Here is a 13,496-nt window from a genome sequence, read left to right as displayed (position 1 = left end):
CTTTAAAATTTGTAATCTTAATTTTTAACATCAGAACAGAATAGTCTCCAGATGCAGAAAATACACAGCAAACACTCTGGACTTCATGTAATCAAGTGTCGCTTTTGTTCACTGGTTGAATGCTAAGCTTTGAAAGAATTTTCACTCCTCCTGCTGTTATATCAATTTGGAAAGAAGTACAATGAGAAAAGAACACATTTTTTAAAACTCTTTGCTCAAGTAAATATCTCCTTTCGTCTACAATTGTTTTTTTTTTTTCTTTAAAGAGAAAGTTTATTGGTGTTTTGCATCCACCAAAAGAACAGGTATTTTTCAAGGAGATTAAGAGTTTCTTGAAAACAACCAATCACAAGAAGGTAAAAAGTGGACTTTAGAAAAAACTACACATAGTAACTCCATAGAAAGGATAAGAATTCAAGTAAAGTGGCAAATTTTACATATGACTTTATATTCTAAGGTTATCTAAATGACAGAACTCATGGAGAATATTTCAACAAGTATAAAAATACAAACAAAAAAACTGAAAGTTGGGTCACTAACTTTTGTAAAAGGCAGCAAATGACTGAGAACATTAGTTGGAAAGTTACATCAAGATCAGCACGTGCAATGTTACAAAGCTTTATTCTTATATTAGTTTTCAGCATTGCTATAGCTAACATAGAAAACTTTTCATCAGTCTAAAAGAAATGACAAAAATTTTAGGTGACCAGTTAATTCTGAGTACTTCTCTCACTTTCAAGAAGTTCTTTTTATTTATTTTTTGTGGGGGTAATTAAGTTTACTTATTTATTTACTTTTTAATGGAGGTTCTGGAGATTGAACTCAGGACCTGGTGCATGCTCAGCACACACTCTACTGAGGCAGGAAGCCCCATAAAAAGGCAGGGCCAGTACTCTCCTGCCAGCACCATCTGGTTCCTGGCCCAGAAGCTCTATCTCACTTTTTGCCTCTGAAACGGCTTACTTACCCCTAAAATTCTATTGGATTCCTGAGCTCACTTCTGATTGGTTATTTCCATCACTCCTGATTGGTTATTTCTCTCCCTCCTGATTGGTCCATTTCTGCAAAGCTTGTTCTTAGTCAACTTTCCTTATACCTCATTTACATATGATGTTGCAAAGTGTAAACTGGTAGCCTATAAAAGCCGATGTAAACCTACAGACGGGGTCCAGAGCTTGGAGTGTTAACTCCTCTGGTCCCGCTGGCATAATAAACCTGAGTTCTCCAACTCTCTGCTGCTTGGTCTGTCGCCCGGATCCAGGTTGCTGTCACAACTGAGCTGTAACACATTTTTCCGCAACACTACCACTGAGCTATATCCTCCCCACAAGAACGTTCTTAAATAATGCAATAACCACCCTAGTGCTGCCATTAATTTATGTAAAATCTTTACCGAGGAGCACGAAATAACTGGCAATGGTTCTCTTTACTATTTCAAAAAACATCCCTGGGTAAGTTAAGAGTCAGAAATCACCCACTACATGTTCCAACGAGGAAATTTTAAGAGCAAGAAGTGACCCGCAATCACGAGGTGAATCTTTGATGGGCTAGGGCAGATTCGCATTCCTGACTCCTAACCCTTTGCGCCCGGTTAGAAGGGGCTTGGTGATTTTTTAGATCTTTTACAGCTTTTGCTCCTGGTATATGGTGGTATCGCTAAATCTTTAAACACTCAAAAGCATATATAGTAAGTGCAAACATTTGACAAATACCTTCCCAGAATCTCTCATTCACTTTGACTTGACTTAGTCTTACATTTCTTAAATTTATATAGAGAAAAAAATAGATATTAATAGTCCAATCTAGTTAAGTCTACAATTTGGTGGTAATAATAATACTTGACAGTTAAGTCTTTGAGTGGTTTACTTTGAACATTAAGTAATCATTATAAATATTCTTCAAGGCAGAGTGACAAATAAACAGTACAAGTTTTATCTATTTCACTATTACTAAATTATTTATATTCACAGTTAACTACAACCTAAATCAAACACAGAAATGTTCTATTTTATCAGAATACATTCTCTGAAATAAAGTTGTCTGTAACTTAAAAGAATCCTAGAGCTATAAAAGACCTAAAAAAATCATCAAACCCCTTCAATGTACAGATTTCAAATTTGCTTCTTAGATTAATTTGGGAATTTAAATTAAGTGCTAAACAGAGGCAATTGAGGAAGGAGGACTTCAGCATATGGAGAAAGGAAAACCAGATGTATACATACCACAAAGAGCCTGGGTTACATTTAATGCCAATAGCTGGAGGAGTTGGGTAGCGAGAAGGGAGAGAGAAGAGGGTGTTAATGTCGGTGTTATCCTTTGAACTGGGTCCAGCTTTCTAAGACAGCCTAATTTTTAAAGAAAACATTCCTTTCCCTAGCCAACAACTGCAAACTTCTCCTTATTTAACTGGCATCAGAATCTACATTTGCTTGCTATAATTTTTTTTCTTTTTTACCTTCTAATTGTCCATATGAGATTACCAAGAGGAAAATTTCAGCTAGCCCTAACAATGATACTATGTGGTAGAAGCTGAAAAAATGTGGTTAAATCATCTGTTATGTACTATGAAAAGATCTCCAAGATACATTGTGGAATCTAAAAAGAAAGTTTGCCCCATGTGAGGTAATACGTATGATACTGTTTTTGTGGGGAAAGCAAGCCCACGTGCACATGCACACACACACGTACACACACACACACACACACACAGCACCATATGTCTTTCATTAGCCTACTTATCTACCCATACATCTATCTCTGTATCAATGTAGAGAAAAGGGTTTGGTTTGAAGGACAGATACCAAACTGAAAATAGCCATCATTTTCTAGTGTTGATGGGGAGGGAGGCGACCAGAGTTAGGGATGATGGTCATCAGGGGAAGTCAAAGTAGCCTTCACAGATACTCTGAATGTTTTGAATATATTAACATTTTAATTACTTAATAAAAAATAATCTTTAAAAAAGATCAGAGGTGTACAAAAAAACCACAAAAGTTAATCAGAAATATGCAAAAGTCAGGTAGAAGGATGCCTAGGCACAAGCATGAGAAAGGCCTCTGCTTCCTCATGAACTCTAAGGAAAGAGCTGCTATTTTCCTTCATTCCATTCACTCCTTAAACCCACCATCTCTGTCGCTATATTGTTGGCTCTTAACAATTCATCAGTGTGAAGGCTTTCAGTCCCATGGTTTCCTATCCATTCTTTACTCTCTTGTAAAGTGAGATAAGGCAGAAGTAATACGTAGATGAGGATAATGGGTTTCCTCTTAATTACTGAAGTTAACTACTATACCAGGAATCTACTATAGGTCTTTTCCTCTATCCTCCAGCTGTAAAAATAACAGCTGGCTCGTGGCTGTGTTAATGGGAAGGAGGCATTCATTAATACTGTTACAAACCAATTCCATCACTGCTGTGTTCCAGTACCTCCTCGAATCAAGCCCTTCCTCCTGGCTGGCCTCAGGAGCAAGTATTCTGGAGCTACCAACCTGAACTCTGCTTCAATGCTTGCCTCTATTGTCCAGTTCTGCACTCATGCTTCTTTTGTCTGATTGTGTCAAGAGTACTCTTTGTAAAATCTTGGTGTTTTGTGTGTATGGAGCAAGGAACAGTATGATCAAAAGTACAAGGAGATGGCAAGCTCTGGAAACCACGAGGAAGCTGGTGGGACAAGAGTAAATGTATATGTATGTTTGGCAACAGAGAGTGGGGGTAGGGGTGGGGGGAAATGTAGCAGAAAATGAGCCGAGAATAACTAGATTGGTGCCAGACTATGAAACCCTTGCATGACAATCTAAGAAGTTTAGGCTTTATCCCTTGAACGTAATGGGGGCCCATCAAAGGTTTTTAAGCCAAAGGATGATATGATTAAATCTGTCTCTAAAGAAGGAGGTTTGACAGCAGTATGGAGGATGAACTGGAAAATGGAAAGCCTGGAAGTAGATAAGCAGGTCTTCTAAGGGCTGAAATGAAAGATGAAAAGGGCCTAAACAGGGCAATGGCCATGAGAATGGAGAAAAAGGAAACAAACATATTCCAAAGCAATTCTGGAGAGAGAAGAGGCAGGACTTGTTGACAGATTGGTTGTGAAGCCTAAGAGAACATAAGGACTCAAGATGGATGTGAGGTTTGCAGCTGAGAGGATGGGGAGCCATTAAAGAAGATAGAGAATACAGGAAGGGAGGGGTGTTTATAGAGCGTGTGTGGAAAAATGAACTACATGCTAGGATATCAACCCTTAGTAAGCTCCAAAAGGATAAGGATCTTGTTTGCTAATTGTGTCTGTGCTGCACCTAGTGCAATGCCATATGTGTTTAATCCAAGTTTGTGAGCGTGGAGATAATGCTAACCTATCCCAGGATAATTGAGACCTGACAATATTTAAGATATCTCTTCAAAGTCCCTGTGTGGAAAGGAAATATGAGACAAGGTGGTTTGTTTTACTTTTCTGTCAAATCTCTTCTTTAGCCATTTCCAAAATAAATTTCCAATAATAATAGGGCTTTTAACAAGAAGGTCTATTACTTAGAGCAGCCTGCGGCAGACCATAATACCTCTCACGACTCTACATTCTACACATTCCAATAATCAAGTCACATCACCTTTAATTCTCTTTCTTGTTCAGGAACCTGTACTACCACTTAAGATTCTAAAACCTGCCACACCCAATAGTCAAACATAATCAGAGCCATTTAAACAATTTAAAACAAAAAGCAAAAAACAAAAAACAAAAAACAAAAAACAAAAAACAAAAAAACACTGCTGTTTTATTTGGAAAATCTTAAGGGGGGATATAGAAAAAAAACACCATTTGTTCTGGTTAATGTTGTGCAATGTTTTGTGGGGTTTGCCTTGTAGGCATGTTGAAATCATAACTAAATAAATCAGCTCCAGCAACACAAAGAAACAATATTCCCTCCCCCCTTGGAAGCCTGAAGGGAAAATGGCATCTTCTCCATGATGTGCACACACTTTGGAGCTGCTTTGTTTTTCATCCCCTGCCAAGTCAAGTTTTAGTTTTATTTTAATCTCAGTAACCACAGTAAATTCCAAATCTTTGACAAGTAAATGCTTTCTTCCTCACCAAAATCCCACTCACTTTCCTTTCTAACTCCTGGAACTTAAGAGTTCAACAAATGCCTGCACTACTCATCTTTTTTCAAGAGGAAGAAAATAAATACACTATAAATTAAGTATATTTCCTAACATTTACAAGTTAGCCCACATGTGAAATAGGTTAAGATAAAATTGTATCTTTCCTGCCCATCATTTAAAAAAAAAAAAAAATATATATATATATATATATATATATGTATTCACATGTACTGTAGGGAAAAGAACAGCATAGGAAGTCAGAAGATCTGGCTTAAGTCTCATACGCTTCAGTGAGCTATGTAATGTTAGTTAAGCAACTTAAATTTGGTTTCCTTATATCTAAAAGTTAAGGGAACAGATGAGATGGCTTTTAAAGGCCCCTCCCTTTCACTTTAAAATTTTGATTCTTAAGATCATGGCTACTACTTGATTTTTCTTTTTTTAACACAAGAAAAGCAGTCACTCAACAAAAAAAAAAAATCCTAAGAAAAAACTAATTTTTGTGGTAAAATGCTATAAACCTTAGAAATTACTTAGTCTGTACAGCTTTGAAAGTATGTTCCAAGAGTTACAAATTGTTTTATTTATTGGAAAGTTTCTACAGTTTAAAAGATTGCAAACTACTAAGCTAATCCAACTCTGTCTTTACAGATGAAAAAACTGAGATTGGGATTAGAAGAAGAAATGTAACACATCCATAAAATACTGTGAGCTGTTAAATATGGCAAGAAAAAAAGGGTCATGATAAATTTTTTTTAAATGAGGATATTAAACTGCGTATTTGAAAAACTGTGTATAAGTACAAATCCACTTTTCAGGGTAATAAACTCACTGTGTCACTTTTCACTAAAACATTCTCACTATCAGTATTCAAATAATACAAATACACAATGAAAAATGCAACAAATGATCCAAAAATCTCACCACTGAGAAATACACAGTATTAACATTCAGTGATTATCACTCCACACAACTATTCACATATGTGGATGGATAGATGGGTGAACAAAAATAAATTTATAATTCCTGGGATAAGAGTATACTCACTTTTAAAAATAAAAATATATCAGCTTTAATTTTACTTGCAAGTAACAGAAGCTAAAATGAAACTGAAAAAAATTTTAAAACTTAGATAAAGGCTTCTTCACTCAAAAAACCTTAATTGTAAAAATTCCAAGTGTAAGAAAAATGATAAAAACCATAGTATTATTAGTTATTAGTATTATTAGGAAATTAGTTTTACTTTAAAACTATTTTAAATTTTAGACTATATTGACTGAACTATTGCTATAAAAGATAAAAGATTAATAATTTCCATTTCCCTTCCACCTACCTCCCCATTTTTGTTTTATTTTACCATGATGTATAATGTTTATATTCTGTTCTGCCACCACAGTTTCTACAATTCCTAAATCTTAGCTTTATTTATAAATGTATTAAATATTCAAAACTAGTTTTTAGTTTGATTCGGCTCTCGATTGGCTAAATTTTAAAGCGGGTTTTCCAGAAAGATCTGACAGATGCTGTGTTCTCTGGACTCTTTCACATTGGAGGATTATACGCCTGTCGCTTTTACTCTTCAGCAACTTGGCTAGATACAGTGTTCTTGGCCGTATTTTGTTGTATCTGAGCCTTGCTGACATTGCCCCTCTAGCGCTGCACTTCACTCTGGAGAAGTCTGAGGGGGGTCTAATTTCCTCCCTGGCAGATGACTTTCACTTTCCTGTGAATGCCTGAAGAAGACGTTCTTTAGGAACAACCAGGATATGAGTAGATACTGATTCTTCTCTACCAATTTCAGTGCAATGTATTTTTTTGATCTGCAGTTTCAGTTTTTCATTTCAGTGAAGTTTTACTGTCTCAATTCTCTAAATACTTCTTTAAGTTCCGTTTGTCGGGTCCTCTTCCTCACAGACACCAGTAATCTTTTCCTTGACTCATCTTTGGGTCATATCTTTCATTGTTAACAAATTTCCATTATTCTTTTACCCCTGTTTTTACTGTGATTGTTTCAAGCTTTTGCTCCAAACCATTCAATTTTCAGACATCTCTATTCTATTTCTTACTGGTTCTACATCACTTATTAGTTTTTTAAGGATGTTGTTCTAGTCCTCAATTAGTTTCTTTAGTTCTAAAATCTCGTTTTCATCAATATGAGGGCATCTGTAAAGTTTATTTATTATTTGTATATGTATATTATGTGTGATTCTATGTGTATGTGTATATATACATGTACTGTGAAAGCCCAAAAGGCTATAGACCAAAATTTTAATAGCTTTCTGATATAGTCAGTGATTTTTTTCCTTTTTGGCTATCTGTATTTCCTAAATTTTTTTCACAATGAACATATCTACTACTTGTACACAGATATTGATAGACACATGTATATATACAGCTTACACAACTATAACTTAAATAGCTATAAGTTTAAGAGAATTGAAGTATTCAGCTAAAGACTAGACATCTTTATGTCAACGATCCAAAATGTACAAGTTCCCAAGAAGAATATTCTTCCTCTAGCTTCATGCAGTTGTAGTCTTTGAAACATAGGGAAGTAATCTGTGTCGGCATTCTGGTCACCAGCACGTGTGCTCTGTGTCTCAGACAGAGATACACAGCACATGTGAGCCAAAACTTCTCCTTCTTTCTTCCTGACTGATCTTGTTCTTCTGTTTCAGAGGTTAAGCAAGCATAGAACTCAGATAATTTCTCCATCAAACTGTATCTAAAGAAGGAAATTCCTTTCAGAGTTTGGCAAATTGTTGATTAATACGTCCAGGCTCCATCCAGTGTTCTTGAAAATATATTTTTCTTAAATGTATTTCCTCTTAGATACTGTGTGAGTATACTGATATACCGATACTCATTCTGATGCTTTTAAATTCCTAAAATCTTGGGACAGGGTCCTGGAACAAAAGCCTAACTATAGGCTCTTCTGAAATGTTGAGCTAAAGAAAACAAGAACCTTCACTGATGATTAAGAAAACAAATGTTAGGGAGGATATAGCTCAAGTAGCAGAGTGTATGCTTAGCATGCACAAGGTCCTGGGTTCAAGCCCCAGTGCCTTCTCTAAAGATAAAATTTTTTTAAAGTAAATAGACCTAATTACTTCCCCATCACAAAAGAAGAAAAACAAACAATAAAACAAATGCTATTTTTAAAAATCAATCATAAAAGGTTTGAGGTTTTTTTTTTTAGGAAGATCAAGTGAAGTGGGAGCAAACCATTTCTGAATTTTAGTCTCAGTTCCTACCAAGCTGTGTGACTTTTAATAAGCCATTTAACCTCTTTGAACTTGATTCTTCATCTGCTCAGTAAATGAACAGTATATTTATATACTTCACACAGAATATTAATTTTATATTTGTATATTTCTATAAAGTTTTTAAAGTGACTTTGCAAAGAAAGTTACTCTTGGTAGGAACAGACAAACATACAGTTGATAAAGCAAAGTTTCAGTTGTCAAAAAAATACATATACTAGAAAGAAGATACAGCATGATAACTTGACTGTTTAATAAATGAATCATTAATTATCTAATAACATTTACAGATTTATAAGCATGTTTATGCCTGGCCTATCTTTATTTTTTAATGCTAACATAAATTTCAAAAGGACGTATTGACCAAAGGAACCCAGAGGAATTAAACAGACACATTCTGAAAGTCTAAAAATCATAATCTAACTTACAAGATTAATAACATCGGCAACTGATTCCTATTTTACACATATAAACTTCAACAGACTATAGAATAAAACATAAAATTAAAGAATCTAGAAATCAAATAATACAAGAAATGTCACTTATAAAAGGTTAACAACACCACCAACAAGATGTTACATGAAAAACTGACTACAATAAAAGATGTAGCAAGTAACCCTAAAAGCTTCCTTGAAATATAAAAGAAAAAATCATGATAAAGCCAGAGAAAAGGCAGAAAAGGCAAAGTATGGGGAAAGGAAAGGTTTTCAAGGAAATACTTAAAAGCTACCTTAAGAGTCTAGGAAGTTTCTTTTTACTGTCTGGAACATTCTAACAAAACTAAACTAAATAATTGTGCCCACATAATGCCTTTTGATGCCCAGTTTTATCATTTAGCAATGCAAGTTTAAAAAAGAAAAAGGTGGACAATTTGAAGGAAGATACACTAGTAAAATTTGTTTTGACTAAAATAGGAGTTGGAGGATCTTCAGGAAGTATTGAGATGTTATTCAACTGGCTCCAGCAACCTTTCATCAAACTTACATTCAACTCTCCAACTCTATTCCAGAAGCCTGTCCCAAATAAGAATAGGGATGAAAATAAAGAGGAATTATTTTTTCACTGCAACTTTTATCTGAATTCTGTTTCCTGTATTCAGTCTTGACTTCATACCACGTTTATTTCACAAGCACTTGGTGGTAAAACTAGACACCAAATTTTTCCTTCGTGAAAACCACCGTGGGTGGCTTCTCCGTACTTTTCATCTCTTTACAAGAGGGCACCTCTTTGTGGTGGCACAAGACCTCATACAGCTGTGTGAGACATTCTGCTGCCCAGCCTGACTAGGCATTCAACAGTTAATTCTACCTCTGTCTCCTACTGGATTAATTACTCAGATTTGGCCCATCTGAGGACAGGAAAGGAAAGAAATGCATAAGGAAAATCATCATCATCAAATAGAAATAAAGCTTCACATACAGAGCTCTTATGCTAAGCATTATGCAAAATAAATAGACATGATCCCTGTCTTCCAGAAGCCTCCACGCTAGGGAAGATGATGTCGACACAGACATATAAATAGACTTTCACAATGTAGAACAGAGACATGATGGCTGCCAGTAGGGCAGAAATAAATCAACAACAGCTAAATATTTACAAAATGTGAGAGATTTATTACGTGCAATGTATTTTGTATAATACATAGAATAATCTCTGGGATTGGTGAGAGTTGAGTAAAGATACAATTCTTTTGTGTCCTGATCCTACTCCATCTCAGACTCCTTGTGTAAGCTTACGTTTTGATCTTACGGTGACTATTTGTTGCCCTATAAAAACAAAATAATAGCATTTAAATTCCTTCCAGGTTGCATACACTGTAAGTGCACAGACTCATGAAAATAAGAGTATAGAAAACTCCACTATGATTTCTAATGAAGTGAATCAGAATGGAAATTCAATTTTTAGATACCTTATTAAAAATATTCTCACATAAATACATTTCATGATACCAAGGTAACCATTTGGGGACAAGAACTTTTGAAATGATTGACCTGAACTTTTGATTTGAGGCAGGGAACCTGAATGTTATAAATGGTACTGTCATTCCTTATCAAATATTCCCTGTTCTATTTCTCTGAAACTTGTTCTGATCATCTTCATCTCTTTGTTCCTTCTTTTCTCTAATTTCTTTTCACCTTTTCTTGTCCTCCTCTAACTGTAGGGTCTATAGATATAGACTAGATATAAGAAGCTTCCCAAACAGTGGGAGAGACCAGGGACCCTTTTCCCTTTTCAAAAAAAAAAAAAAAGAGCCTGTTTTTTAAATAGTTTAAATGTATCATAAAAAGAAAGACTGAATTAAGAAACCTTAAAAGTTATGTGGGCTCCAGCCACAGTGAACAGATTTCAGTCCCTCCTATGTGCCATGTTCTTTTACATCCAGGAGCTTTATTCTGCTAAGATCATCCTCTCACTCATTCTCTCCAACTTAACCAAGCCAAGATCTACTGACCTTTCCCCAGAGGTAAACCTTGAGTTTTGCTTCTGTACTTTTCCTTACATATATTCACAGCCTCTTGGATTTCTCCTCCCATAGTAGCACTTATCACATCCTATTTTATTCACCTCTTCACTTACCTCTATCCTCCACAAGACTGAAAAGCCCACGGGGGCAGGAACTAGGACCTTTCTTTATCACCTACCTCTAGCACAACACCTGGAACATGGTAGGTATTTTATGAAGGTTTATTGCAGAGATGAATGACTAAATCAATCACTTGATGAAAACAACTGAAGTATGCTCTATATATTTCTAGAGCAGCACTGCCCAACAGAGCTTTCTAGAACAGTGCAATATCTGCACTGTCCAGTATAATAGTCATTAGTCATATGTGGCTGCTAAGCACTTGAAATGTAACTAGTGTCACTGAATTTTTAATTTTATTTCATTTTCATTCACTTTAATAGCCACATGTGGCTAGTGGTGAATATACTGGGCAATGTAGCTCTAGAATCACAACGGGAATATAAATATGCATGACTTGCTTATAGTATTAATATATTGAACATTAAAGCACAGTTTGCTCAAGTAATTAAAATTTCTGAGATGAAATTTCTCTTACAAGAGTGTGCATGTTTTGAGGGAAGGAATTTTATCTTGTTCGTCATCATCTTATTTAAAACACTGTTCAGCTGAAATGAATGGAGACAGCAACTACTAAAATGTAAAGACTTTGATGTTTCTTTCATTTTCTTTCCAGTTTAAGAATTGCAAGTAATTCTAAAAAAAAATTTTTTAAATAAAAAATAAACAGACAACCACCATTAAACTAAAACAAGACAAAGAGAGATGTGATGTTATGTGGACTGAGTGTCCTCCACAAGCAGCTACCTAAAGTCTTTACTTTCAGGAAAAAACTAAGGAAAGAAGGTTCCTTAAATGTCCTACATCTCCACCTCTGTTCTGTCTTTTCTCGCGATATTTTCTTTGCCAAAAGCCTCTTTCCTCAATCCCACCTTCATCTGTCCAAATTCTACACGTACTACATTGTCTGGCTCTGGTGCCCCTCCTTCAGGAAGCATTTACTTTAACAAAAAAGAATGAGGTCTGTTTATCCACAGAGTCTTCTCTGATGGTTCAATTCTGCTTTGTTCTACAGATGTTTGTCAAGTTCATTAAACACAATTAATGTAAGCCACATAGAATTTAATGTCTCACTTTTCTGAACTATCAGCAATACCTATATGTAAATATTTCAATTTTTGTCATCACAAATTCTGAAAATTAAAAATCTTCTTGGATTGAGTCTAACATCTTTTACACATTAGGCTATTTCTTGATTTGATGTATTTCCAAACCTAGAGAAATCCCTCTCACATGAAACAGAAGAAATCAGAAAGAAGAGGAGTCAGACACTGTGTCTTCCAAAACTATGCCACTGAGTGACAGAAAAGATATACTTGGCAAAATCCCAAGCTACATTCCTAGAGCAAGTCCCTGAAGAAAATGTTTTCTTATAACACTTGAAAGAACCATCAAGTCCTAAGTGTATATTGCTTTTTTGTGATCCAGCCATAAGCAGTAACAGTACATCATCATCCATATTTCTGGATCCAAGATATGTGCATCCGTGTGAATTAGCCGACAACAAAATTCTTCACATTTCTGAGTGTAGACTTTCATGGAACTTTCTTATGTCCTTTTAAGCAAAAATAAAAAACAAAAAAACCCCACAAATCTTACCAAAGAGAGGCAAGAAATAAGATGGACTATCTGTCCTCAATTGTGCCCTCACTGAAACTCACTAACTTATCTCATTTTAACTATTTTTCACTGCAACAACTCTACGTCTTTTCTCCTATCTCCTTTCTCCTAACTCCTGGCAAATGGCCTTACTGTCTTTAATATGTCTGCGGTCCCATCGCATATCCTCCCTCAGCATCTGCCCTCTCAATCAGGAGTTCCCCTACCTTCATCATCTTTTGTCCTTTCTCTTCTGATCTCAAAATATTCCCTCCCAATGTCAATTCCTCAACCCATACTCTCTCTTGATCTCCTTTCCAGACTCCTCCAAGACCTGTTAGTCAGTAATGAACCCTCTACTCTCCAGTACCTTCTCTCTCTCCTTCTCCAAAGACCCCCTTATCTCTACCTACAAATAATCATTTTCCCATTCAAAAAAAAAAAAAAGACAAGAAAAAAGCCTTTCTTTCATCCTAGTGTTCCTATCTCTTTATTTCAATTCATCTCCTGAAAGAGTAGTTTTCAACAGTTAAGTTCATTCTTTATGATGTACTAATTCTTAAACTTCCTGAACTCTTCCACCCATATTATTGTATTAAAACTATCTTCCCGAAGGTCATCAGTGACCTCAAAACCACTAAACCTAGTGGTATTGTCTTAATCCTCATCTAGCTCCTCTTCTGTAGAGTACATGACACTACTGACTAAACTCTCATTAAAATTTCTTCACTTTTGGTTCCCAAGTTACATGCTGATCTAGAAAACAAACATGAGAACCAGCATCTACACCTGCAAAATACCTACCATCATTTCTGTCACTCATAAGATACAGGAAAGGAAGCAACAGACTCACACTGAGTCCATCCCAAGTGGGGAATTAAGCACACAGAGTCTCACTTATCAGGGGAGCTCAGAAAAGGTATATAATCTTGGCACTGAGAATATAAGCCTCTGAT

General features: G+C 35.6%; 1 protein-coding gene across 13 annotated transcripts in view; it reads right to left on the bottom strand.

Annotated features, from left to right (window-relative positions):
- RAD51B (RAD51 paralog B) overlaps positions 1 to 13,496 on the bottom strand; it is a 582,927-nt gene that overhangs the window by 486,584 nt on the left and 82,847 nt on the right. Inside the window, exon 10 of one of the 13 annotated variants that reach the window (XM_072963289.1) lies at positions 9,961 to 10,123. The exons of the other annotated variants lie outside the window; for them this stretch is intronic. Within the exon in view, the coding sequence (XP_072819390.1) occupies positions 10,071 to 10,123 (53 nt within the window). The 3' untranslated portion in view covers positions 9,961 to 10,070. Of the gene's footprint in view, positions 1 to 9,960; positions 10,124 to 13,496 lie in introns of those variants that run through there. 13 annotated transcript variants of the gene reach the window in all.

The sequence above is a fragment of the Vicugna pacos genome, chromosome 6, assembly GCF_048564905.1.
Source record: "Vicugna pacos chromosome 6, VicPac4, whole genome shotgun sequence".
NCBI classification, from domain to species: domain Eukaryota; kingdom Metazoa; phylum Chordata; class Mammalia; order Artiodactyla; family Camelidae; genus Vicugna; species Vicugna pacos.
The sequence above is the reverse complement of the archived record's forward strand: the minus strand, read 5'-3'. Positions and strand labels throughout refer to the sequence as shown.